The sequence below is a fragment of the Anas platyrhynchos genome, chromosome 28 (genome assembly GCF_047663525.1).
Source record: "Anas platyrhynchos isolate ZD024472 breed Pekin duck chromosome 28, IASCAAS_PekinDuck_T2T, whole genome shotgun sequence".
NCBI lineage: Eukaryota > Metazoa > Chordata > Aves > Anseriformes > Anatidae > Anas > Anas platyrhynchos.
The window spans coordinates 5,890,905-5,916,364 of record NC_092614.1 but is presented as its reverse complement, the minus strand read 5'-3'; the positions used below and the strand labels follow the sequence as shown (position 1 = coordinate 5,916,364).

The 25,460-nt window shown below is 65.8% G+C and overlaps 2 protein-coding genes across 3 annotated transcripts; both read left to right on the top strand.

Moving 5' to 3' along the window:
* Positions 1 to 6,000: 6,000 nt before the first annotated feature.
* On the top strand, positions 6,001 to 12,951 carry C1QL1 (complement C1q like 1). Of its 2 annotated transcripts, none has more exons than XM_027445259.3 (2): positions 6,001 to 6,954; positions 8,567 to 9,077. In XM_027445259.3, exons 1-2 carry the CDS (start codon positions 6,055 to 6,057, stop codon positions 8,708 to 8,710), a joined length of 1,044 nt encoding a protein of 347 aa, XP_027301060.3. In that variant the 5' UTR covers positions 6,001 to 6,054; the 3' UTR covers positions 8,711 to 9,077. The 2 variants fall into 2 exon arrangements, with proteins under 2 accessions (XP_027301060.3, XP_027301059.1); XM_027445258.3 differs by lacking the exon at positions 8,567 to 9,077 and adding an exon at positions 12,202 to 12,951 and having other exon boundaries at positions 6,146 to 6,954.
* Positions 12,952 to 13,726: 775 nt separating this feature from the next.
* Positions 13,727 to 25,284, top strand: KIF18B (kinesin family member 18B). The gene is made up of 16 exons (XM_072028773.1): positions 13,727 to 13,988; positions 14,437 to 14,790; positions 16,376 to 16,533; positions 17,022 to 17,126; positions 17,384 to 17,494; positions 19,043 to 19,240; positions 19,475 to 19,651; positions 20,009 to 20,083; positions 20,269 to 20,381; positions 20,711 to 20,831; positions 21,085 to 21,200; positions 22,001 to 22,197; positions 22,966 to 23,536; positions 24,241 to 24,336; positions 24,513 to 24,604; positions 24,825 to 25,284. Exons 2-16 carry the CDS (start codon positions 14,475 to 14,477, stop codon positions 24,935 to 24,937), a joined length of 2,559 nt encoding a protein of 852 aa, XP_071884874.1. The 5' UTR covers positions 13,727 to 13,988; positions 14,437 to 14,474; the 3' UTR covers positions 24,938 to 25,284.
* Positions 25,285 to 25,460: the final 176 nt, after the last annotated feature.

Here is a 25,460-nt window from a genome sequence, read left to right as displayed (position 1 = left end):
GTGGAGAGGGCGTTTGGGACCCCTGGGGGGGCACCGAGCCCGGTGGGCACCCAGCTGCTGCTCCCCCTGTGGGTGCCCCAGGACAGACCTGTCCTCCCCAAGGTCCTGCGTCCCTTCCTGCAGCCACCCCGCCCAGGGGACAAGCCATGAGGACACCCATGTCCACATCCCTGTCCCTTTTGGGGACAATTGTCCCCCTGCGCTCGGCGGTGGCCGCGTGGCTCGGCCCGCAGCCGGTGCTGGTGACGGATGGCCCCGCTCTGCGGGCTGCCAGTGCTGCTCCGTGACATCGACAGCTCAATCGATGGCCCTGGAGGGGGCCTGAAGGGCAGCGCGCACCCAGCCCGGGGACACGGCCCGAGCCCCGTGTGCCCGTCATGCTGGGGGGTCACCCCGGGGACCTGGCTCCACGCGGGCTCCCGTCACCCGTGGGTCACCCCGGGGTGCTGCGGGCGGGAGGGAGCCACCAGAATGGGGTGGGCAGGAGGTGGCCACGGGGGCTGGTGGTGGCCCAAAGGCTCCGCGCCGTGTCCCCAGCGTCCTCCAGCCCGCACGCTGAGGCCGGCCCAGCTCACCGTGCCTCGCGCCATCGATCGGGCAGCGTCTGAGCAGCCCCTGCCCACCCGTCTCCTCTCGTCGGGCTGTGTTTGAGCAGGGAGCCCAGCGGGCTCGGCGCGCAAGCCAAATATTTGGCTGCTGCTAATTGGCACCTGGATCAATTACGCTGCGGCTGGCGGGGGGCAGGGGCCGCCCCCTCCCCGTGTGTCCCGTCCCGGTGCGTCCCCTCCTAGGGCAGCAGGAGCTGCACCGGGGGTCCCTGCCTGGGCGAGGGGCTTCAACTGTGCCCTGGGGACAGGGCGGTGTCCCCCGGTGGGGACAGTCCCTGAGCATGGGCTTGGTCTTGGCCCCAACGCCCAAGGGAGCAGCCCCCAGGGGACAGCTGGAGGAGGCTCAATGGTGGCACTGGTGGCACCAGTGTCAGGAGTCTCACTGTCACTGCGTGTTCCCCAGTGTCACACGGTGTTGCTGCACGGCCCCTGGGGTATGGCGTGGTGTCGCTGTCACTGCGTGGCCCCCACGGTGTCACGCGTTGTCACCGTCACTGCACGGTCCCGCACGCGCCGGGTCCCGCACGGCCCTGAGGCACCGCGCGGCGTCACTGCGCCTCCCTGCTCCGTGGGGTGTCACACGGCGTCACTGTCACCGCACGGTGCTCAGGGTGTCACTGTCACGGCGTGGCCACGGGGTGCCACACAGTGTCACTGCAGCTCCCATGGGTTGTCACACGGAGTCACCGTCAGTGCCGGGCGCAGGGGATGTCACCCCGCGCCATGTCACCGCATGGCCCACGGGTGTCACGCAGCGTCACCGTCACTGCCGTCCCGCAGCGTATCGCGCAGCGTCGCTGTCACTGCATGGCCCACGGGTGTCACCCAGTGTTGCTGTCACTGCATGGCCCACGGGGTGTCACAGTGTCACCGCACAGCGCAGGATATCCCCCACAGCCACTCCCCTGCACATCCCGCGGGCTGTCACCAGTGTCACTGCACACCCCTGGGGTGCGCTGCGCCCCGTCCCCGTCCCTGCCAGCCCTGGGGACAGCCTGGGGACAGCGTCCCCGTGACTGGCTGCCCAAGGGCACAGCGGGAGGAAGGTCCCCAGCAAATACCGGTCACTGCGTGGCATCGGTCCCTGTGCCACCGCATGACGAGTCACCTCGGGGACACCGTGTCCCCGTGCCCAGGGGACAACGCTGAGGTGGCCGAGAGCAGTGAACTCTGGGCTCAAACCAGCCCTGACCTCGCCCTTCCCGGCCCCGCTGGGGGGACACGTCCCCGTGGTCCCTGAGCCTGTCCCCTCCGCCCACCCCATCCCGTCCCCTGCTGCCAGGCGAGCAGTGATTTTCCATCAGTCACCGGCTGTCCCAATCAACCAGGCTCTAATTAAGTGTCGGTGTTGGCAGCCCTTAATTGCCAAGCAGTGGGAGGGTGGCGGCCCTGCTGTGCCCGCAGCCTCCGTAACGAGAGGCAGCGCAATGAGGCCGGGCTGGGGGCTGCGAGGGGGACGTGGTGCCCCCGCATCGCCCCCCCAGCCACAACGGGGTCACCCGTCAGGACGAGGGACAGTGCCGGGCATGGGGCTGAGCGTGCTGCCATGTCCCCATACCAGGGCTAAGCCAGCTGGCCAGCTAGCCCATCAGCCAGCCAGCTAGCCCTCTAAGTCAACCAAGTAGCCTGCTGGCCAACTGATGAGCCAGCGAGCCAACCAGCCTGTTGGTCAGCTGGCCACCTAGCCAACCAGCCAGCCCACTGGCCAGCGAGCCAACCAGCCAGCCACCCAACCCACCGTCGGGCCAGCCAGCCACCCGCCTAGCCATCTTCCAAGCAGCTGACCAGCTCGTTGGCCAGCCAGCTAGCCACTTGCCATCTGGCCAGTGACCTGCTGACCAGGCAGCCAAGCAGCCCCCTGGCTGTGTGGCTACCAGGACAGCCGACTGAGCAGCTCTCTCGCAGAGCACGCGACCAGCCAAAGAGCCATCCGTGCATCCAACTGGCCAGCTAGCCACCTGGCCACCAGCCGCCAGCCCAGAGAGCCAGCCAGCAGGCGCCTGGCTGAGCAGCCGTGGCCCTGCCCCGTGCCTCAGTTTCCCTTGTTTCATGCCCCCGGAGCTCCACTGCAGTGCCCAGGCTCTGTGCCACATCTTCACGGGCATCACCGGGCTGAAAAAACTCATTAACAGCCTCGTTTAATCACCTCTGCCTCCCAGCAGGGCTGGCATGGACCCTTGGTGCAAGGGACGCGGTGTGACCGTGGGTGACGGCGCCCAGCGTGGGCGATGCAGGCGCTCACCATGCACCCGTGTGGCAACGGGGTGCCCTCCCAGTGCCACCCCACACCCACAGCACCCCCACCACGTCCAGCTCTCCTCGTCAGCTCCTGAACCCGCTCGGCTGCCACAGGAGGGGAAACTGAGGCACGGAGCAGCTCCGACCCCACCACGCGGCCCCGCCACCGCCTGCCCTCTCCCTTCCCCAAATCCTCCCTTAATGAGCTCCCGAGCGAGCAGCGGGGCCGTGGCCGCCCACCACCGCCCCGTGCCCCCGCGCCGTCCCCCGCGCCCCCCGAGCATCGATCGGGCCCCCCGCCGGCAGCGGCCCCTCTGCGCCCCCCCGGCCGCCCACCTCCGCCTCATTATGCAGAGCAAACAGCCGTGGGCTCGGCTGCGCATCGATTCTGCGGGAGCTGCTGTTTGCTTAACCTTTGCAGAGAGCTCGCGTCGAGCGGAGCCGCAGCCGCTGCCTCTCGGCTTTGTCCTTCTCCAGCCCGCGCCTGCCAACGGGGCCCTGCCAGCCTGGCTCCCGGAGCGCTCCTCCGAGGGGCTGCGGTGGCCACGTGTAGGGGATGGGGATGGGGACACGCTGGGGGGCTCCGTCATGGGCCACCCGGGATGTTGTCCCCACCTGCGCGGCTCTGCGGGCACAGGGCAGGGATCCCCATGCTGGATCTGCAGGGACGGGGTAGGGAGGGTGGTGGCAGTGCCATGGGGACACGGTGGCTGTGGGGGTGGCATCGCCACAGGGACTTTGTGCTCCACGGTGGGGATGTGGCTGTGGTTGTCTTGTGGGGACGTGGTGGCCCAGGGTGGTGGCAGTGCCATGGGGTCCTTGTGGTCTGGGGTAGGGAGGTGGTGGCAATGCCATGGGGACGTGGTGGCTCAGGGTGGTGGCAGTGCCACGAGGACCTTGTGGTCTGGGGTGGGGACGTGGCTGTGGTTGTGCTGTGGGGACCTCGTGGTGGCCCAGGGTGGCGAGGTGGGGTGTGGTGGTGGCCGTGCCATGGGGACACGGTGGCTCGGGGTGGTGGCCGTGGTGTGGGGATGTGATGCCCCTGGGCTGTGCCCCCCCATAGGCACACAGCAGGCAGGGACAGAGAAGAGATGTCCCTTGTCCCTTGTCCCTTGTCCCTTGTCCCTCAGCATTAGACGCGTGCCCTGCTACGAGCAGGGCTGCCCCACTGGGATCCCTCCACGGCCACCCCATCCCTGTCCATGTCCCTGTCCCCGTCCCCACGCAGAGCCCCGTGCCCACCCGCGGCAGCGCCGTGCCGGAGGGTGACTCACGTCGCCGTGGCCTCGCCGAGGCGTATTTTTAGGAGCTCATTAAAAAACGAAAAGAAAAGGGGGGGAGAAGGAGAAAAGAAAGGGGGAAGCAGCGGTGGAGCAGGACTTGTTCTTCCCCTGGTGACAGCTCGGAAGGGGACACGGAGCCAGCGCGGGGGGCAGCACCCCCACACCACAATACCTACAAACCCCGAAAAGCCCCCAAAGCCAGCGCCTTGTTAAGCCACCAGGAATAATTGCCTCCTCCTCGGGAGCTTCTTATGAAACATGATTTTTTTTTTCTTTCGGGGCATCTCCATCCTGCTCTCGCGGCGGCGCGGGTCGGAGCTGGCGAATTGATTCCTGCTTGCTGATTAAATTCGGGGCCCTTTGTGGAAGCAGCGGGGGGACGCGGGCACCTCTCCGGCTGCCAGAGCCCCCACGGCCCCGCATGGGGACGGTCCCCGCATCCTCGGCTTCATTAGGGGGTTGGGCGTTGGTTTTGTCCCCAGTGTGTCCCCACGGAGAGGGGACAGGCGCGGACGCACCCCGTGGGTGCCACCGGGGCTGATGCCACCACCACGCTGCCACCCGCGGCGAGCGGCCCCAGGCCACCGGGGCGGCCGAGCCCTGCGCGTCCCGGGGCTGCGGTGTCACTCGGGTGGGTGTCACCGGCAGCGACCCCGGGGGCTGCTCTGCTGCCACTGTCCCCGCGTCCTCGTCCCGCTCCCCGCCGCCGCGGTTGGGCCCCGGTGCCGGAGGCGGCTGTCACTTCCCATCGCGTCGCCGGCCGCTGCGGCCGCCCGAGATGCCAAGCGATGACGAGCGGGCTCGCGGCCCCCCAGCCCCCGGGTCCTCGGCACGAAGGCGGGGTGACAAGCGGCAGAGCAGGGCCACCGAGCCCCGGGGCGCAGAGCGAGCTCTGCCGCAGGGCTTTGTCCCCGCTGCCACCGCCACGGCCATGTGCCCGCCTGCGCCCGCTTCCCCAGCAGCGCTCCGGTGCCAGCTGGGGGGGGGGGCACAGCCCTGTGGCACGGCTAGGTTGGGGACACCGTGCTCGGCCCTGCTGCCACCTGCGGTGACATCCCACCGCATGGCCCCACGTGGATCTCCATGGCGGGGTGAATGTGTGGGGCTGGGGGGGGATTTTGGGGTGATGGGGACGTGGCAGTGGGACAGCGAGGACCAAGGTGACACTGGAGGCACCAATGCAGGACAGGGAGGGACATCCAAGGGACCACCGGGCACCCGCCCACCTCCCACCCCTCCAGCCCGGTGGCACACCGTGGGGACACAGGGACGTGGCCACCAGCGGGGACTGGGGTGGGGCTCGGGGTGCTCAGAGCAGCGAGGCTGTCCCCAGGTGTCCCTTCTGGGACAGGCACCCAGGGGACAGGCAGCGTGGCACCGCGGGGTGCTGGGGCTCCTGCGGCCTGTGGCTGTCCCCAACCATCTGGCTGCTCCGGCTGCCTCTGTCCCTGCTGGGGACACCGCGGGTGGCACTGGGGATGTCCCCTGGTGTGGCCCCGGGGGCTGTGTCCCCTGTCCCCAGGGTGTCCCCGGGAAGGGTCCCATGGGTGCGGGTGACCCGGGGGGGGACAGCTCTGGACCTGGCGGGGCCACACGGGGTGGCCGTAGGGGACGCGGGGGTGACACGGGTGACACCAGGTTGGGAGCCGGGGTAGTGTCCCAGGGGGGCTATAGGGGGACCGTGGGGCGGGGGGGGTGACACAGCCTGGGGGGGGGGGGGGGGGGAGGGGGCGTGGCCTCGAGGGGTGTGGCGGGGGCGGGAGGGGGCGTGGCTATGAGGGAGTGGGCGTGGTTATGAATGAAATGGGCGTGGCCATGGAGGGGAATGGGCGTGGTCATGAATGGAGTGGGCGTGGCTATGGGCGTTGTGGGCGTGGTTATGAATGGCCCGGGCGTGTCAATGGGCGGAGTGGGCATGGCTATGAATGGAGTGGGCGTGGCCACAGCTCTTGGGGGGCGTGTCCCGAGCGCAGGGTGGGCGTGGCCTCGCGGGATGTGGGCGTGGCTTCCCGGGAGGGGGCGTGTCCGGGGCGGGCGGGCGCGGAGCGCACCGGAGCCAGCGGAGCGGAGCGGAGCGGAGCGGCCAGCGCCGAGCCCCCGCCGCCGCCTCCCCCCTACCCAGCGCCGCCGCCGCCCTGCCCGCCGCCGCCTCGCCCCCCCCCGCCGGCACCATTCCCCCCGGCGGGCGGCAGCGCGCCCCGGCCGGGCGGCGGCTCAGCCTCGGCCGCAAAACTTTGCTGGCGGCCGCGGCGGGCGTGGTGATGGTGCTGCTGCTCGTGGTGCTCATCCCGGTGCTGGTCAGCTCGGCGGGCACCGACGGCCGCTACGAGATGCTGGGCACCTGCCGCATGGTCTGCGAGCCCTACGGCACCGCCGGGCCGCTGGGCGAGCGGGGCCCCCTCCCGCCGCCCTCCACCTTGGTGCAGGGCCCCCAGGGCAAACCGGGCCGGCCGGGCAAGCCGGGGCCGCCGGGGCCCCCCGGGGAACCGGGGCCGCCGGGAGCCGCGGGGCCGCCGGGGGCGCGGGGCGAAGCGGGGCGGCCGGGCCCCCCCGGGCTGCCGGGGCCGGGGGCCACGGGGGCGGTGAGCACGGCCACCTACAGCACGGTGCCGCGCGTCGCCTTCTACGCCGGCCTCAAGAACCCGCACGAGGGCTACGAGATCCTCAAGTTCGACGACGTGGTCACCAACCTGGGCAACAGCTACGACGCCGCCTCGGGCAAGTTCACCTGCGCCATCCCCGGCACCTACTTCTTCACCTACCACGTCCTCATGCGCGGCGGCGACGGCACCAGCATGTGGGCCGACCTCTGCAAGAACGGCCAGGTAAGGGCCGGCCGCCGCGCCGGGCTGCGGGGAACGGAGCTGCCACCGCCGCCTCCCCGGGGTGCCCTGAGCTCCCCTCGGCCCTGGAGATGCACCCCAGGAGCACCCAGCCCGCCTGCTGCCGGCAGCGATGCGCTCTGAGTGCACCCTCGGGGTGCTCTGCCCTCCTCCCAGCCCCGGGGACGTGCTCTGCATCCCCCCCAGGGTGCCCCCTCTCCTTCTCCCAGCTCCGGGTTTGCGCTCCAGGAGCACCCTGAGGTGCCCTGTGCTCTTCTCCCACCCGGAGATGTGCCCTGGGTGCCCCCCCACGGTGCTCTCTCCTCCTCCCCGCCCCACAGACCAGGCTCTGGACGCCCCGTCCCTTTCACAGCGCTGGAGATGTGCTCTGTCCGTGCACCCAGGGGGCTCCGATGTGTCCCCGGGGGTCCTCCTTGTCCTTGTCTTGGCCCTGCAGATGTGCCCTGCGGTGCCTTCAGGGTGTCCTCGTGGTCCCCTGCCATGTCCCTGAGGTCCCTTGTCCAGCATCCCCATGGACCTTGCAGGCTGCCCTGCCCTGGGGACTCCTCTGCAGGGACAGCATCTGTGGTGGCCTCGAGAGGGGCACCGAGGGGGCTGCACAGCCCCTGCCCCGCATCCTGGGCACTGCAACCCTGGAGCCGGGTCCACAGTGCCCGGCACCTGTTTTGGGAGCGATGTCCCCATCTGTGGCCAGCTGCGCAGCCACGCACCCGTGGGACATCCCACCTGCCCTGGGGACAGCCCCTGGGGCACCCTCGCAACCCAAGGATGGGGCTGGCTCCCCGGTGCAGGTGCCTCCCCCTGGTGCTGGTGGCCCCCCCATGCTGGAGGGCAGCTTGGGGCCGTGGTGGTCCCTGCGTCACCCTTGAAGGACATCTGTGCAATGAGGGGGGGGAGGGAGGGCAGAAGCTGGCCCTGTCCCTGCCACCCCTGCCCTCCAGCAGCCCCCCCAACCCTCTCCATCCCCAAATCCTCCAAATCCCAAGCCGTCCCCGAGCACCATCCCCAAGATTTTTTGGTGATGCCCGGAACGTTGCCTCTTCCCCCCGCCGTCCTCCCCACCCTCGACTCGAGGCACAGATCCTCAGCCTTTGCTGGAGCCTTGGCTGTCACACTCGAAATGTCACCCGAGCTGAATTTCCTCTGGTGTCACCGTGGCGGCTGCGGTGCGGTCGTGCTGCCGCGGCCGGGATCCATCCCCGGGGAAGGACGGGCAGGGAATCGCGGCAGCGCTGCCGCTGCCCCCGGCTCCTGCCTGCCGTTGCTTTTGCTGTTTTGTCTTCCCCCCACACGAAGCCCCGCTCCTGGCACCCTGATGCACTTCAGCACGCACCCGAGTTTAAGCCTCTGGGCTGCCAGATTAAGCCAAGAGTGAGTTATGAACCCAAAATCATCCTCGGGCTGTGATCGCTGGGGAGCCAAGCACCCCCGGCGCAGCCGCTGCGCTCCAGCGCTTCGCTCTGAGAAGCTTCGGGCTCGGCAGGGCAGGAGCCCCCAGCATCATAACTGGGGCTGCTGTGACCGAACAGTTGGATTTTTCTTTTCTTTTTCTTTTTTTTTTTTCCCTCCCTTCACTTGCACCTGCTTTTTACAGCCCCGAACTGGGGGATCGTGGCGATGCCTGAGCACGCAGGGTGCTTTTCCCCATGGCGACAACTCGGAGCATCACCCGCGTGGCATCCCCTGCTCGCGGGGTGAGCATCTCCCACGGCACCTGGATGGCTTTTTCCTTCCCTAAGAAGCCCACGCAGCGATTCGGGAACCCGACCCCCCCGAAACCGAGCTGGAAGGAGGGGGCACGACCCCCCCATCCCTTTCCGCACCCTCGCCGTTCAAAGCTTGGGTCGCCGGGGCGAGCGCGAGCCTCCGGTGAACCGCGGGGCCCACGCGCCATGGGCTTGTGCCGGCGCGGCGAGGCGCTAACAGATGCGTTTCCAGAAGCTACAAAGCCCCTGTCAAGAGTAAATAAAATCAGTCGGGCGTGCGCCTGCAATACAGCTTAATCATCGTAACGGCGGTCCTCGTCGGGCGCCTGAATCGCAGCCATCTCCACGCGCCGGGTACTAATTACCAACAAGATATCACCGCTCAAATATTTATAAATAAGCAGCTCGGGAGGTGGCTGAGTGCTTTGGGCGGGAGGGAGGGCTGGCACGGGGCTGGAGCGGAGGGAGTTTAAAAAGGTACAAAAAAAAAATGCATGAAAAAGCAGAGGAATTGGGCTTTCTGCTCTGGAAACACAGCCCTGTGCCAGCCAGGCGATGCTCAGCCGGCCCGGGGTGCGCCGTGACGAGGGGGCTGCACCCCGGGGGGTGCGGGGGGCACCCGCTGAGCACCCCTGGGCACCGGGACCAGGGCCACCGCGGCGCCTTTCGGGCTTCTGTTGCTGCCAGGGCTGCGCGGGGCGAGCCGGCGCCGGCAGCGTCCCCGCGGGAAGGCTGCAGATCACCAGATCACCCTAGGACTTATCCGCAGTCCTCGTGCCCGGCTCGGTGACCTGCTCCTCACAGAGGTGACGCCCCGGGGGGGCCGCGGTTGGCTTCCCCATGAATAAATCTCACTCCCGGCATCGGACGAGCCCCCAGCCCCAGCGGCAGCCCCCGCGTTATTTTTGCGCAGGAATCGGCTGCGGGGCGGTGAGCGCTGGAGGATGCTGCGGTTTGGTGCAGCCCCGGCCCCGTCGGTCCCGGGGGGCACACGCCAGCCCCCCCGGCCCCTGCCCCACTCCCACGTCAGCCCCGGCCCTGGGGAGCGCAAAGTCCCGCAGCCCATCGCCCCCGCACCACCGCCCCGGTGCTCGAGTTAATGAGAGCCAGGGGAGCCCCGGTGCCGGGAGGGAGCAGCTCCTGATGATTAATTAGCATTAATTATTCTTATTTGTATTAGCTTGTAGCCGTGCCGGTGAGCGGCGAGGAGAGAGCGGGGCGATGAGCTGGTGTTTGGGAGAAAGGCGAGCGGTGGGGACGGGCGGGCGGACGGGGCGGCTCGGTTGGGTTGGAGCTGGGTGGTGGTGGGGGCGCGGGGGGTGCCACTGCCACCTCGTCCCAGCCTGTCCCACCCCCACGGAGGGTCCGGAGGTGCCCCATGTATGCGGGAGCGGATGTCACCACGGTGGCACTGTCACAGGGTGAGGGCCATCCTCGTTTTGTAGGGCAGCGCCTGATTTGTGGCTGTGCCACGTCCCGTGGGGTCACAGCAGCTTTGGGGTGGGATTGGGGACCCCAAGTCCCTTGTGGCTGGCAGCAGTGCCAGCGCCGCTGGGTGTCCCAGCACAGGCACTGTCCCCAGCGCTGTCTCTGGCCGTGTGGCTGTGACAGGTGACGGCTGGGCTGCGACGGAGCTGACGGCGGTGAGAGCAGGGTGCAGGTGACTCCGTGGGCACCACGGGGACAGCACGGGGACTGTCCCCAAGGTGGGACAGAGGGAGAGGTGTCCGTGGGTCTGTGGGGACGTGGGCACCCGCTGCGTCCTGGGGAACCTGGATGCACCCAAGGGCTGCGTGTTTGGCCCCAGGCGTGTGCTGGAGAGACCGGTGTCCCCAAGGCATGTGTCATGGGGTGTCCCCAAACACCCCGTGACGTCCTTCCTGGGTTGGTGACAGCGGCCAGCCCCCCTGGCCCCCCAGCTGGGTGCCATGTCCCCACTTTGAGCTGCTTCTCCCTTCCCACCCCTCTCTGGGGGCTGCGCTCTTCCCCATGGCAGTGCCGCGGGGAAACCGAGGCACGGAGCAGCGCTCGGCCACCTGCGCCCCCCCGGAGCTCCCCGCTCCCTGTGTCCCCCGTGGTCCTGGGGACGAGGCCGTGGGGACGAGGTGGTGGCACCTCCGCCTGCCCTCCCGCCGAGGAGCCGGGAGCTGCTCAGCCCGGCCCCGGCGCTGCCATTTATCTTCCCTGGTTAGCGAGGAGGGCTGGCGGGCGCGCGGTGACGAGGCGGCTCCTTAACGAGGGAAGACGGATGGCACCGCGCGGCTCCCGCTGCAGCGGGGACAGGGCTGGGGAGGGGGGGGGGTGGCAGAGCCGAGTGGCTCTTCCTGCCTCCCCTTTCCCTCTGCTGCTTCCCACCCTCCTCTTCCTCACCGCAGCCCACGGGGCGCAGCGTGTGTCCGGCCTCCAGCCCGGCTGCGTCCCCCAGGGAGCGGGGTGCTGCACCTGAGAGGAACCCCCCCGGGATGGGGGTGCCTGCAAGCTGCACAGTGCCACGTGTGGGGTGGAAATGGGGTGATTTTTATTGTGGTGACGGTGCTGGGGCTCGTGACAAGGGGTCTGTCTGTGTGTGAGAGCGACCCCCGGGGACTGCGCTGGGCCGTCAGTAGGTTCCAGAATGAACAGCTCCCAGCTGGAGGGGTTCTTCGCTCCCGCAGGCTGGGGAGATGCCTGTAAAGGCTGTGCTGCCCTTACCCCCGAAGGCTTTTGGGGTGGCCTTGCTCTGTCCCCAGAGGTGCCCACGACCCTTGGCTGTGGGTGCCGCGGGTGCCTCCCTCCTCCTGCCACCGGTTTGGGGCCCCGCAGCCGCTCAGCGGAGCCTCCCCGAGCAGCGCCAGCCAATTTAGAGCCCGTTCTTGTCAGTTATAATTAGGAGCCACTTCTCCCCGGCGCATCGCTTTGTATTTCACACGGGGTTTTACCTGCCGGCTTGTCACTGTCACCCGGCGCTGGGAGATCTCGCTGCAAGGCTCCGGCGCCGGCTTAGATTTGATTACCCAAATCATTCGGTAGCAGCAGCAGGCTCCAGCCGCGGCGCTGCTTCTCCGGGAGGTTTTGTGGCTGCTGGGCAGGCGCGGGCTCTGCCGGGTCCTCGCTCGGGGGCAGCCGTTGATGTGAGCGGCCCCTCCTGCCCCACACCCGGGCTGTGGCCCCGTATCCGAGCCTGCCGGGCTGGGAGAGGCTCAGGGTGCTGCTGGGTGCCACCGTGGTGGCAGAGCCCTGCCAATGTCCCCGTGCCGGCGCTGTCTCCTCTAACTGGATCCCCGTTACCCGTGGGTGTGGGTCCGAGGCAGCCTGGAGGGAGTGGGAACCGTGTCCCCGGGCACCCATGGGTGTCCCCCGGGCGTGCAGGAGCTGCACAGAAGCTGCTCTTCTGCATTCCCCGCAGCCAGTGCCGAGGCAGGGACATCAGGGGCTGGGTGCCCCTCGGGGTGGCTGAATGTGGGGTGAAGACGGGGCCGTGGGGACCCACGGGTGAGGCAGGGACACGGGACGAGGCCGGGCTAACGCCGTGTCCCCTGCGCAGGTTCGGGCCAGCGCCATCGCGCAGGACGCGGACCAGAACTACGACTACGCCAGCAACAGCGTCATCCTGCACCTGGACGCGGGTGACGAGGTCTTCATCAAGCTGGACGGGGGCAAAGCCCACGGCGGCAACAACAACAAGTACAGCACCTTCTCGGGCTTCATCATCTACTCGGACTGAGCCTGGGCCCGCGGCATCGCCCCGCGGCCGCCCAGCCCCACGGCATCTCCCCACGGCACCCCCCGATGCCCACCCAGCCCCACAGCGTCCCTCTGCCATGGTTCGGCCCCATGGGATCCCCGTCCTCCGTCCAGCCCCACGGCCTCCCCCCAACTGCTGTGCAGCCCCACGGCCACCCCCTGCTGCTGTCTGGCCCCACGGCGTCCCCTTGCTGCTGTCCAGCCCCGCGGTGTCCCCCCGCTGAGGTCCGGGACGTCCACCCCAGCTGGCTGTGGGGCCCCAAAACCCCGCTCCCCCCCGGCCGCTCACCCCAACGCTGCTAACTCGGGGCTGGGGGAGCAGAGGGGCGGCGGGCAGGCAGGAGCTGGGGGATGCCCTGCGCTGCCCCTTCCCACCCTGTGTCCCCTGGCTGTGACCCGCTTGGCCCCACGGTCCCCGCCGCGGGCGCGCCGGGCTGTAGATATGTACAGGAGCCCTATGGGTGCCCCCGCCCCGCGCTGGGGCTGTGCTGGGGGGGCCACCGCTGCCCGGTCCCGGGCGACTCCACGGTAAAGCAGAGCTGTGACCTCCCCCGTGTGCTGTCTTTGTCCCCGCGTCGGGCACAGCCGTGTCCCCAAACCCTGGGGACGGTGTCCCGTGGCCTCGTGGCCTTCCTGGGGCACGTCCCCCAGAGCCCCGCAGAGGGAAATGGGGGCGCCAGGAAGGGCCCACATCCCCTGTGGGTGGCCGCAGCCTGTCCCCAGGTGCCGGTGTCCCCGTGGGAGCCGGGCTGGGGGTGACACGGTGATGCCACCAAGGTGTCCCCAGAGGGTCCTGCCCAGAGGCAGGGTCCCGCCTGTCCCCTCGGGGGGCTGCCAGGATGTCTGACCCCTCAGGGGCTCGCTGTCCCTGTGGTGGGGTCCCATGGGAGTGTGGTTGACACGGGGATGGGACACGGGGATGGGACATGGTGACACCTCTCAAGAGGTGGCAGTGGGCATGGGGACATCGCCTGGTGGCCCCTGGGGACACGGGGTGGCTGTGGGGACGGGCTGGGGACCCCCAGTGCAACTTTCTCAGCCCCCACGAGCCGGGAGGGGAGGCGGGGAGCGGCGACCCGGGGCTGTCGCCTGGGGAAGGGGCGAGCAGGGGACGAGCCCCGGCAGCGCCCTCGAGACCCCAACATGGCGGCGCCCCGCGCCCACCGGGACGGGGCAGGGCGGGACTACAACTCCCGTGAGGCCCCGCGCGGGAGGGAAGGGGGCACGTGGTGCGGGGGAGCCAATGGGAGGCGGCGGAGCGAGCGGCCAATCAGGAGGGCGGGCGGGGGTTGCCGGGTGGTTTGAACGCGGAGGGGCGGAAGCGGCGGGGGAGGGGGGCGCTGAGGGGCGGGGGCCGTGTGTGGGGCTGGGGGCTCACAGCGGGGCCGGGGGCTCCTAACGGGGGCTACGGGGCCCCAAAGGGGCTGTGCGGAGCCCCAAGGAGGGCTGTGGGGCACCAAGGGGCCGTCACAAGGCACAAAGGGGTGGGTACAGGGCCCCAAGGGGGGCTGTAGGGCCCCAGAGGGGGCGTTATAGGGCGCGGAGAGGAGCCATAGGGCCTGGAGGCGCCGCTGTAACTCCTAAAGGGTGAGTCTGGGGCCCGGGGGCTGGTATCGTGCACTAAGAGGTTAGTGCGGGGCTCGGGGGGGGCTGTAGGGCACTGAGGGGTTGGTATAGGGCTCGGTGAGGGGCTGTAGGGCCCCACAGGGGGCCATACCTACATTTATGTGCTTGTGTTCCGGCCCTATAGGGCCTGAAGGGGTCAGCATTAGGGCCCAGAGCAGGGGGTGGGGGTTTGGGGGTCACAGGGCACCCGAAGGGGGTTCGGAAGGGCCATGGGGGGAGAGGAGAGGGGACGGGAGGGGCAGACCCCATAGGGCCCTTGGGGGGGGTTTAGGCCCCAGCTGTGTGAACGGGGGCACCAGGGGAGGGGTGGCACTGATGGGGAGGGATTTGGGGAGGTGGGAGCTGGGGCTGCTGTGTGGGGGTCCCCCCGCTCTGTCTCTGCCCTGGGGCTGACCCCTTTCCCCCACAGCGTGTGGCCCCCCCTGGGGCTGTGTTCTGCCCGGCCCCATGGCGCTGGGACCCCCGCCCGAGGAGGGCACGGTGGCTGTGGTGGTGCGCGTGCGGCCCCCAAACCCCTGCGAGCGGGAGGGGGCTGCGCACGCCGTGCTGCACGTCGTCGACCAGCACATCCTCGTCTTCGACCCCGAGGAGCCCAGCGGCCCCCCCGGCACCGCGCTGCCCGGCCGCGGGGCCAAGCACCGGGGCAAGGACCTGAAGTTCGTCTTCGACCGGGTTTTCGGGGAGGGGGCCACGCAGGAGGAGGTGTTCCAGCACACCACGCGGGAGGTGTTGGACGGCGTCCTCAATGGCTACAACTGCTCCGGTAAGGCCCGGCCAGCGCCTCCGCCCCATCTGCTGCCACTTGGGTGGGCTCAGCAGGGCCAGGATGCGGCCCTCGTGCTGCCGGTCACCACGCGGGGACGTCCCCAAGGGGGCAGGTGGCTGCTGCTCTCTTCTCACACCTGGGTTTTTTGGGGCTAATGGGATAGCCCAAGCAGTGGCGATGAGCTGGGGGTGGCTGGAGGTGTGGGCTGGGGTGTTCCTGGCACAGAAGTGTTGACTGGGCTCCTCGGGTCAAGGAGAAGAAATGGAATTTGAGGTGGAGTGGGAGATAATTTGTGGAGCTGGGGGGTTTGGGTGCTACTGGTGGCTGGAGCAAGCTGTGGGCACAGCGAGCCACGTGCTGCGTGGGTGACAGGAGCTGTGTGTGACCGAGGGATGGCTGTGCTGCTATGGGGGGCAGCAGCCAGGGCTCTGGGCCCTTTTGGGGCCACAGCCAGCAGAGCTGTGAGGGCCCCGATGGCACTCAGCACTGTAGGGGATGCGATATGTCCGAGGGAAAAGGGCGCTGCTAGAGGCAGTGAGATCGGGCAGGCGTTTTCCAGGTGTTTGTGGCATTTTGGGGGCAGACAACCTGTGCTGGGGCTGGGACAGCAGCAGGAGGTGGAGCGGGCTCACAGTGCAAAGGCTGCTTTGGTTTTGCCTTCCTTTCCCATCCCAAAAGGCTGCGATGGGCACAGCCCTCACCCCCCAGCGGTGCTCGGGGGGCACCCGCTGAGCGTCAGAGCAGGAGCCCAGGTGAGGCGCCTGCATGTCGGGGCTCTGGGGGGGGGCTGCTGTGCCCCCTGCACGTCTCCCAGGCTGGCAGCACACAACGACCGGGTCTGCGAGCTCCTCGCCCAGCGCTGCGGATCCTCGTGCGGTTCTCGGGCTGTCAGAGCAGCGGCGTAACGAGCATGTCAGTGCTGCTGAGCGGGAGGCGGCCGCTCTCCTGTCTCATCATGCGCCGGGCTGGGCAGCGGGACCGGAGGATGCTATTCCTGGCTCCCCGGCGCGCTGCTGAAGGCTGCCTCTGTCACCGTGCCCACCTGGCAGGCATGTCTCGCGTCTCTATCTGCATAAAACAAAGCCCGGATCCTCAAATGAGGCGCTCACAAAGTGTCGCTAATGGGGGAGAAGGGCTGAGGCTCTCCAGATGAGCGTGGCCTGCTCTGATGTTAATGCTTCAGAAATGGTGTTGAAAGACCAGGGTTAAAAATGAGATGAATTGCAAGGTCTGGAAAAAAGAAACACCTTCCAGCGAGAGGCAGGGAGCTGGGGCTGCTCAGCTTGTTAAAGGGAGGGTTAAAGGGTGACTCGAGTATGGCCTCAAAGTGTCTAAATGGGTGACGGTTTGGGGACTCGTTCTGTCTTTATCTGCTAAATTAGAGATGCTGACAGCTGAAACTAGGAAGAAATTGCACTAGAGGATGGTGCAGGCAGTGCTGAGGATAATTAACTATTGAACTGCTCTGCCTGGTCTCTCCGAAGGCAGGGAGTGACCCCAGCCCTGCTGCAGGGGCTGCCGCAGGAACGTTGCGGGGCTCCCGGGAATGACAGCTTCCAACGTCCGCCCTTTCCCTTCCCAGTGTTTGCTTACGGGGCGACGGGAGCGGGGAAAACCTACACCATGCTGGGCTCGGAGCAGAGCCCCGGCATCATGTACCTCACCATGGTGGAGCTGTACAAGAGGATCGAAGCCAGAAAGGACGAGAAGAGCTGCGAGGTGCTCGTCTCCTACCAGGAGGTAACGCCGTGCCCACACCGCGTCCCCTCCTGCCTCCGAGGCTCCCCTGCTACCAGGCAGGGCTGGCGCAGACCCCCAGGTGCCCCCGGGGCCCAGAGAGCTGCTGGAACCAGGCTCACCTGAGCAGCTGGGTGAACTGGTGCTGCTGGTTCCTCCCTGCCTCTCCCCCATCTGGAGCCCGGGAAGTTTCTCTTGCTCGCCGACACGCCGCGGTGCCTGCGGTCTGCATAGCAATCTGCTCCTCCCGGCTCGGAGGGCTGCAGGGGAGCGCTGGCACGGTGACTTGCAAGCAAAGCCCTCGAGAGCCGTCCTCTGCATTTAGAGCACCCTCGGCTGCTCCGTGTCACGCCTGGGAAGTGGCCTGCAGGGTGCTGGGGGGAGGGAGGGGGGCATCTGATCGGGTCAGGCGTGATCCCGATGCTCGGAGCTTCTCTCTGCTCGCTGCTGGGGGAGCAGAGCTCAGCCTCACTGCGGGCTCCCCCCTCTAGGTGTACAACGAGCAGATTCACGACCTGCTGGAGCCCAAGGGCCCCTTGGCGATCCGGGAGGACCCAGAGAAAGGAGTCGTGGTCCAGGGCCTCTCCTTCCATCAGGTGGGTGTAAAAGATGGGCACGGCTTCTGAGCGGTGCTGTGGCTAAACCAATTCTGGAAACAAACATAGGGAAGGCAGGGGCTGTGCTTTCTGTGCAGCTCCAAGCAGCAAACATGACCCCGAGCTGAAGCGAACCCCGCAGAGCAGTGGGTTGCCTTTCATCTGAGCCGTTGCCATTGCTCGATGTCAGGTTGTCTCGGTGCCTGCGGAGGGGGCGCCCAGCCTGCTGATCCCTGCCTCTCTGTGTTCTCCTCCAGCCCAAATCGGCAGAGCAGCTCCTGGAGATGTTGGCCAACGGCAACAAAAACCGGACGCAGCACCCCACAGACGCCAACGCCACCTCCTCCCGCTCGCACGCCGTGTTCCAGGTGAGGGCTGCTGGCTGAGCAGGCTTTGTGCTGAGCGGGAGATAAGAAGCAAGCCCACACCGAGCCTGGCGTAGCAGGGTCGCTATCGCTGCTCCTGGTGAATTGCAGGGAAAATCAGCACGGCTGTGGCTCTGAGAAGAGGGGACACGGGGCTGGGCAGGCCTCTTAGCCTGCTCCTCACTGGGACAGAGTGTACTGGTCATGCTGGTGGCTGCACCCCCCGGCCAGCAGTCCCAGCAGTCCCAGCTTGGTGTTACACCCCCCAGGGGCTGAAAACCCACTCGATGCTTTGGATTATAGCAGGCTGAGTGTGCGAGCTGCAGGCAGGTGTACCCAAACCTGACCTAGAGCAAGGGGGACCTGCCTCGGGGCTGTGCCTCCCTGCAGGTACGGGGGCAGGCGCGTTGTCTGCCCCGTCATCCCCCTCGGCTCTGAGCCAGGAGTTCTGTTCCCTGCTCTGTAAGTTTTGCTCCTGGTTCCTCGGTGCTCTCCCGCACAAACCTGCCGCTTGATTTCAATTCCAGCCAGGCCCTCCCCTGAATTAGCAGGGCCGTCACGGCTGCGTGGGGAGACTGAGGACTCTGACTGTAATTTCAGTGTGAACCTGGTGCCTTGCCCGTGGCTGCTTGCAGGGGAAGTCCAGGTGTCTGGATGGCTTCCCAGCCGGCTCCCCAGCTGGGCACGGCGGTGGGCGCTGGACTCCTGCCTGCTGCGAATCCATTAGTGGCCCTGGAAGGCTGCCTTCCCGCTGCCAGCTCTGCCTCCCGGCAGCTGGAGCAGGGGCCGTGGAGGAGCTGGGCTCTGCGTGAGGACGCACGACTGGCTGCCATCAGTGGCACCTCCAGCGTGGACGTCTCTTGGCCCGTGGCAGGCAGCTGGGCGGGGGGCGAGCAGCCTGCTGAGGATGTTACGGGGCGGTGGGAGAGGTGTCTGCTGCTCCTGGGGGATCTCTAGGCCTGCAGAAGGGGAAGCTGTGGAGCAGCGCTGCAGTCTCAGGGTTCTGCTTTGCCCACGTAAGCCAGGAGCTGGGCTCAGCACTGAGAACCCTGCCTGAACGCTCCCAGGGGCTACAAGGCTGTGCCTGGGGGCTTGCAGCCCCTGTCAGCTTTGGGTTTCCCAGCATGTAACGTGGTGATCATCTCCCAGCAACCTTCAGAGGCAAAATCCACGGCCAGATTTGGGGCTGAGGCTGAGATGCTGCGAGCATTTCCTGGGTGGCACCAGGGCTCCCCGTTGGCTTTGTCCTTTGGGGACCCGACCAGCTGTGCGCTGCTCACACACACGGAAATGCCGATCACTTTCCATAGCTCTGTCAGTCCCTGTTTGATCCCTCCTGTGGCTTTGCTACCCAGGCCATCAGAGAGTCTTGGCTTGTCTTCTCAGTGTGCTGGGATCCTTTTTGAACCCCGCCCCATCTCCTGGCCTTTGTAATCCATTTCACCATCCTTTTATACACGCTGACACCTTGTCCTGCAGGTGAAGCTGCCTCCAGCTGGTAGCTTCACCTGCCCTGTTGAGCTGCAGCCTCGCGTTTCTCTTTCTTCACAGATCTACGTGAAGCAGCAGGACCGTGTTGTCGGCCTCGCTCAGGACCTTAAAGTAGCCAAGATGAGCCTGATCGACCTGGCAGGCTCGGAGCGAGCTTCGGTCACCAACACCCGGGGCGAACGGCTCCGGGAAGGCGCCAATATCAACCGCTCGCTGCTGGCCCTCATCAACGTCATCAACGCGCTGGCAGACGCAAAGGTAAGGCTGTTCCCTGCAGGGCCCCACTGGGCCATGGCTCTGTAGGGCAGGTGGATGCGAGGGGGGTCCTTGAGTGCCGGGGCTGATGGTTCTGCTGCTGTGGTGGGGCTGGCAGCCTGGGCTGGGCTGTGAAAGGTGCAGTGGGACGAGCGTGGCCATGCCCTTGTGGTGCAGGACTTGGGGCTGAGCACGCAGGTCCCAAAAACTGAGCAGCCCCTTGATCTCTCGGTGCAGAGCAAGAAGACCCACATCCCGTACCGGGACAGCAAGCTGACGCGTTTGCTGAAGGACTCCATCGGAGGGAACTGCCGCACCATCATGATTGCTGCCGTCAGCCCCTCCGCGCTGGCCTACGAGGACACCTACAACACGCTCAAGTACGCCAACCGGGCCAAGGAGATCAAGCTGTCGGTGAGGACCTCGTGACCTGCTGTGGTTTGGGGAGCTGCTGGGGACGGGTGGGAAGGAGCTGGGTTTTGCAACGTGCCCTGGTACCTGGGGGAGGTTAGGAGGTGTCTCCGTGCTCCAGCATCAGTTATCCAGCCACGGGGGCTGCTCCGGGCAGGATGAGGCTGAGGATGCTGAGTGCCTGGACCTGTGATAAAGCCCCTCAGCCTAGAGCCCAGGGCTCGTGGCTGGCACAGCAGGTCCCTGAGCATTGGTGGTGCCCACTGCAGCCACTCGGGAGCAGGCTTTGCTCCAGCTCTGGTTGAGGGGTGTGTGCTGCCCAGTGCTTCTTTAACCTCTCACTCGTCCCTGTCTCTGCAGCTGAAGAGCAACGTCCTCAGCCTCGACTGCCACATCAGTAAATACGCCGTGATCTGCGAGCAGCTGAAAGCAGAGGTGAGGTGCTGGCAAGGAGGGAGGGCACTGTCTTTAGCCGTGGTACGTGCGCCTCTGCGCTCCGTGGTCCTCTCTGAGCTGTGTGACAGCGCTGCCCACTGGGAAAGTGGCGTCAGCTTCTCGGGGAGCTCTGAGCTCCCTGGGCTCACAGAGCCAGCTGTGCAGCAGCTGATCCCTCCCTGCAGGTGGCAGATCTGCGGGCGAAGCTCCGTGCCTATGAGGACACCGCCCGGGATGCAGAGAAGCAGCCACCAGCACCACTGGCTGCCCCTAGCTCCAGCCCAGCGGGGTTGCCCAGGTGAGGTTGTGGGGCTGGCAAGGAACTGGGAAAGAGCTGCTGGGTCCTGGCATCCCCTGTGCCAAGTAGGGCTGCACAGCTCCAGAGCTGGTCACAGCCCAGGTGTCAGCCCAGGAGCTTCTTCCACCAGCGTGTGTCATCATCCTGACCGCGCTGAGGTGTAGTTACGGGCCTGAGAGACCACAGAGTGCAAGCCCCGAGGGAAGCTGGGCTGCAAAGGCCGTGTCTTGTCCTGGTTGATCCATGCCCAAACTTCTTAGTCAAATGTGACGGTTTTCTCAATGGATTTTCTGTCTTTCTCTCTGTGACTTTCTCTCTGACTGCTGTAGGTTGGAGGAAGCTGTCCCAAAGATGTGCTCAGCCCTGGGTGTTGACGGGATGAGCGATGGAGGGCAGCAGGAGCTGGGAGCTGGACAGGCTGCTCAGCCACAGCTGGAACAGGAGGAGGAGGTGAGAGAAGGGGAGTGCAGCATGTGAGGGCTTGGCACAACAAGCTGGGGGCTCAGACACACTTGGGACACAGCTGGCGTGCTTGGAGAAGGCAGGAGCTCAGCTGGTCTGTGGGGTCCTGGCTCAGCGTGAGCTGCAAGTTGCTAGCAAAACCCCTTAACTTCCCAGATAACAGTTTGTGGGGGTCAGACTCAGTTGAGATATGAACTAATCTTGGGCTAGAGAAGTTCTCATTTCTGGATGATTGCTCCAGGCTCCCAAGGAAACTCCTCCCAGGAGTCCCAGAGCAACTGATGGGACAGATCTCCAGCCGGGAATGAGGAAACCAAGCTGCCTTCCACAGAGTTTGTCCACCAGCCAGACAGAAACGTGAGTGCTGCCCCCACGTGCCCCTTCCTGCCTGTGGGTGCTATTTCCCACACAGGATGTGTTGTCCACCCTCCTGCAGCATGCAGCCCCCCCAGGGACAGCCCACACGGCTGCAGGAGCAGGTCTCTGCTTGCAGAGACTGCCGTGTGTGAAGGAACAGATTTAGCTCCCAGGGATCTAATCCCGTGGGATGATCTCCTGGAAATGCCATTTCCATGGACAGAGGGAGGTTTCCAGGCACAGCAGCTGCAGGAGCCTTAAGTGCAAATTGTCAGTCCTGAAATTACCTCTGCAAAGTCTTTTTTTTCCTGCCTTGGCTCCCCAAGGTCCTGCCCTGGCAGGGCTCCCGCGGCACCATCTGCTGATGTCTCTGCCCCAAGCATCTTGGCAGAACGAACCTCTCTAGAAAGGTCTCCTGAGGGAGGCTGGCCTCAGCGTGTGCCTGGATCTCTGTCTGCCTCTATCTGAGCTAACGAGTGCCTGAAGCCTGGCAGAAAGGGCACGGGTGCTGTTGTGTTCCTTGTAACCACCAGGTGAACGCACACCTTGCGGCTCAGGTCCTCCGCTAGATTTACAGCTTCGGTACCTCACAGCCTCAAAGTTTGCCCATCTTTGCCCAAACCTGTACTAACGGGTTCTGCCCCGCCTCGAGCAGGTCCCTGAGGTGATGCTGGTGGTGCTGAGCCTCTGGTCTGGGTGATGCTGACCCAAGCTCAGCTGTGAATTGGTTCTTGGTTCTGGCAGAGGGGTTGCCTTGGGCCAGGTCCATTCACCTGACACCATGTCCCTCTCTGTGCCAGGCTTGTGGCTGCTATCCTGAGTGTTGCCCGAAAGCAGTATTCCCTCCTGAAGGCTGCCAACCTCCTAACTCCTGACATGGTCTCTGAATTCGAGGAACTGGAGCGCCTGGTGCACCAGGAGGCTGGTGCAAGCCTGGAGCAAGCCCCGCTGCCGAACGGACCCGCAGATGCCCAGGGGCCACAGCAGGGCTGTGACAGTAAGGATTTGGGACAGTTGGTGCTGTCCCCGCTCCCGTTCCTCGGGGCACAGCATGTGCTGGAGGGGTGCTTTGGAGGAGATGCTTGTGGGAGGGTGCAGCTCCCAGCCGTGGGCACAGGCCGAGAGCTGAGTTTCCTCCTGACACGGTGCCTGGCGGGGAACTCTGAGAGCAGCTCCCAGCCCTGCTGCCGAGCGTTTCAGGCCAGCCAGCATCTCTGGCAGCCCGGGGCACGGTAGGAGCAGTGAGCAGCACTTGTCCCGGGGGAGTTCAGCATGTGTGCACGAGTCAGCTTAAACGTGAGCGATATTTCTGTCCACGAGACTAAAGCAGCAGCTCGGATTCTCATCTTTTCTAGTCTTGTTTACTCCTTGGTACGTTTGCCCGAGTCAGCCCAGCTGACAGCCTGTGTCTGAGCAGCGCTGAGTTCTTCCTCCACACCCTCAGTGCCACGGCAGGAACCCAGCAGTGAAGCTGTGCACTCTGCAGACCCCGTTTCTTAGGGACAGACAGAGCACTGCCACGGGGCATTTGCTTTGGAACCAGTCCGGTGCCTGTAGTTTGACGAGACATCAGGCTTTACACAGCCTCTCCCTCTGGGTTTTGTGTGAGCATGGTTTGATGGCAAAACCTGCTGGCAAACTGCTGCTGTTGGGCTCACAGCTAGGGCTGGGCAGGCACCTCGGAGCTGTGCCGGGGGCAGAAGGAGGTGCTGGGGGTGCCTGGGACCTGCTGCGGGCAGGGCTGACTCTCACTTCTCTCCTTTAGCCGTGGCAGCAGCCACCACGCCTGCTGCTGAGCCCGGCGTCCCCATGACCAGGGCAGCTCTGCGGCGCTTGCAGCAGCTTGCTCCGCTCTCCAGTCCCACGCTGGCAGCTCCTGGCCTGGCGAGGAAGAGGAGGAGGTCTGAGATGAGCAATGCTTCCAGGCTGGAAACTCCCCACAGCCTCAAAACGCAGGCGAAGCGCCAGAGGAAATCCTCCCCTGTGGGCCTACGGAAGGGCTCCAGGAGAGAAGCGGAGGCTCCCGAGGCGATGCAGAGCCCGCGCACACCCTGCTACAAAGAGGCCAAATCCTCCCAGCTGCTGCGGAGTTGCACCCCCAAAATCTGCCCGCTGACAGTCACCAAAAGACGCGTGCCCCTGATGACATCAGCTGCCCAGAACTGCTGCACCCCGACTGTCCTGGCTGCCCGTGACCTGAACGTGACTTTTGACCTCTCCGAGGACATCGTTTCACCTGGAGTGGCCAAGCCAGACACCTTCAACCTGCCCGAATTCCCTGGCTGGGAGAACGCCCAGTGCCTCTTAAACAAGCAGGGTGGCCCCTTCGTGCCCAGGTTAGTGCTGCTGCGCCCAGGCTCGTGGATGGGCTGCCTGCATGGCTGGGGATTTCCCCCTTCCTGATCTTGCTTTTTAAGTGAATTGCACCCGCAGAGCCTTTGTGGATCCCTGCAGCTGGGCTAGGAGGGGAGATAGAGCAGAAAACAGGCTGCAAGCAGTGGGCTGAGCCTGTGCATGAATGGCTTGCTCAGACAGAAGAAGCATTCCAAAGAATCTATTCCTCCTTTTCCTTTTTCCCTTTGGACTGGGAGAAGTATCCTCCAGGTGGCTTCTTGAGCCCCAAGTACTTCCTGGGAAGCAGGTGGGGCAGTGCCTCTACCTAAGGAGAGGCTGGGGTGAGGAGCGGGGCTGTGCAGCATTGCATTTATTGCCAGTGCTTCTGCTGAACTGGGTGGCTGGCTGGGAAGAGGTCGTGATGCCCGAGGTAATGTGGGAGACCTGAGGGAACTTTTCCTGCAGAGGGCAGCTGGGGAAACTGGGGCACAGGAGATGGTGCTACCATGAGTATCTCGGGGAGCAGTGGTGGTGGGGCAGCTGCCTCCTCCTGTGCCCATCTCTTGAGGCTTTAACCATGTTTGAACCATTTCCCCGGGGGCTGCAAACTGGGCTCCTGTCCTGCTTGTGTGTGGCTTCTGCTCCCAGCAAGGTGGCCAGGTCAGCCCCCCCCCCCCAGTGCTGACCTTCTCCTCCCTGGCTGCAGGGCGTCCGTCCCGGTGTTCGCCGTGAGGGGCTCCTCCATCCCCAAGCCCTCCTCTGTCTCCAAAGCATCTGCGCGGAAGCGGAGGCGAGCGGTGAGGTGAGACAACAGAGATGGGGTCAGGAGCGCTCTGCGAGGGCTGGGGGCTGCTCCCCTCGGGGGCTTGGAGCCCCCTCCTTGCCTGCGGCTGGCTGGGGAGGACGGGGGCCAACCAGGTCTGCCCTGAGCCTGGCATTTAAGACAGCCCTCCCTTTGTGTCCCCTTTTTTTTCACAGCACCACTTCGTGCTCGCTGGGCGGGCTCCAGAGCAGAATTGGCCAGCTCTCCAGCAGCAGCCAGAGGTCGGCGCAGCCCCCGAGCATCCCAGGTGAGCCCCCTACCCAGCCAGGCAACCCTCTTGTGAAGTTCAGCGTGCTGGGGGCAATAAATATAATTTATATTCCCTTGGAGAAGGGCAGCAGGTGCTTGCAGTAGGTTGTAAAGGGGGACAGAGCTGGCAGTGCTGGGATCTCCTTTAGGAGGGGGCCTGGCTTTCAGGTTTTGCCCCAGAGCTGCCTCATCGCCTCCTCTCCTGTTTCTCTCCTCAGAGCATCCTCGGCGTGGTCTCGGCTGGAAGAGCAAGCACAGCACCCAGGAGCTGACAGCGCGCGGCAGCGCCTCCACTGCACCCACACTGCCAGCCCCAAAACTCCTGTGCTGATGGCACCCAGTATGGCCCAGTCCTCTCCTGGGGTCCCAAACCCAGCTGCCAAACTTCTTCCTCTGGGCCCCATCATCTCCCTCCTTGCAGTAGGGCCACCTCCCCTGCCACCTGCATTTGTCACCCCGTCCCCTGCCACCCTCCAGCTCCCCCCGCTGGGGGGTCCCAGCTGCCTCCTGCCTCGCGCCTGCTCTCCCCAGGCGCAGCGCCGCGTATTTTTGTAGCAGATGGATTATTGCTGTTCCCTCTCAGCCCCTCTCTACTCCGCACCAGGGTGTCGAGTGCTAACAGATGGGTGATGCTAAGAAATAACACGCTTTTAATAAATCTTTAAGCTTAAAACCAGAGGGGCGCGGGGAGACGTGTGGCTGCTTCTTCTCGCCTCCGCCTTGCGCAGGGAGCAGGGGTTGGGTTTTGGCTCCTTCCGAAGTGGGCCTGGAAAAGGCTCTGGCCCCCAGGGGCAGGCTCCCCCTGGCTTCCCCCTTTGGCCCCAAGGCTTCAGCCCCATCTCCCATCCCTGCAG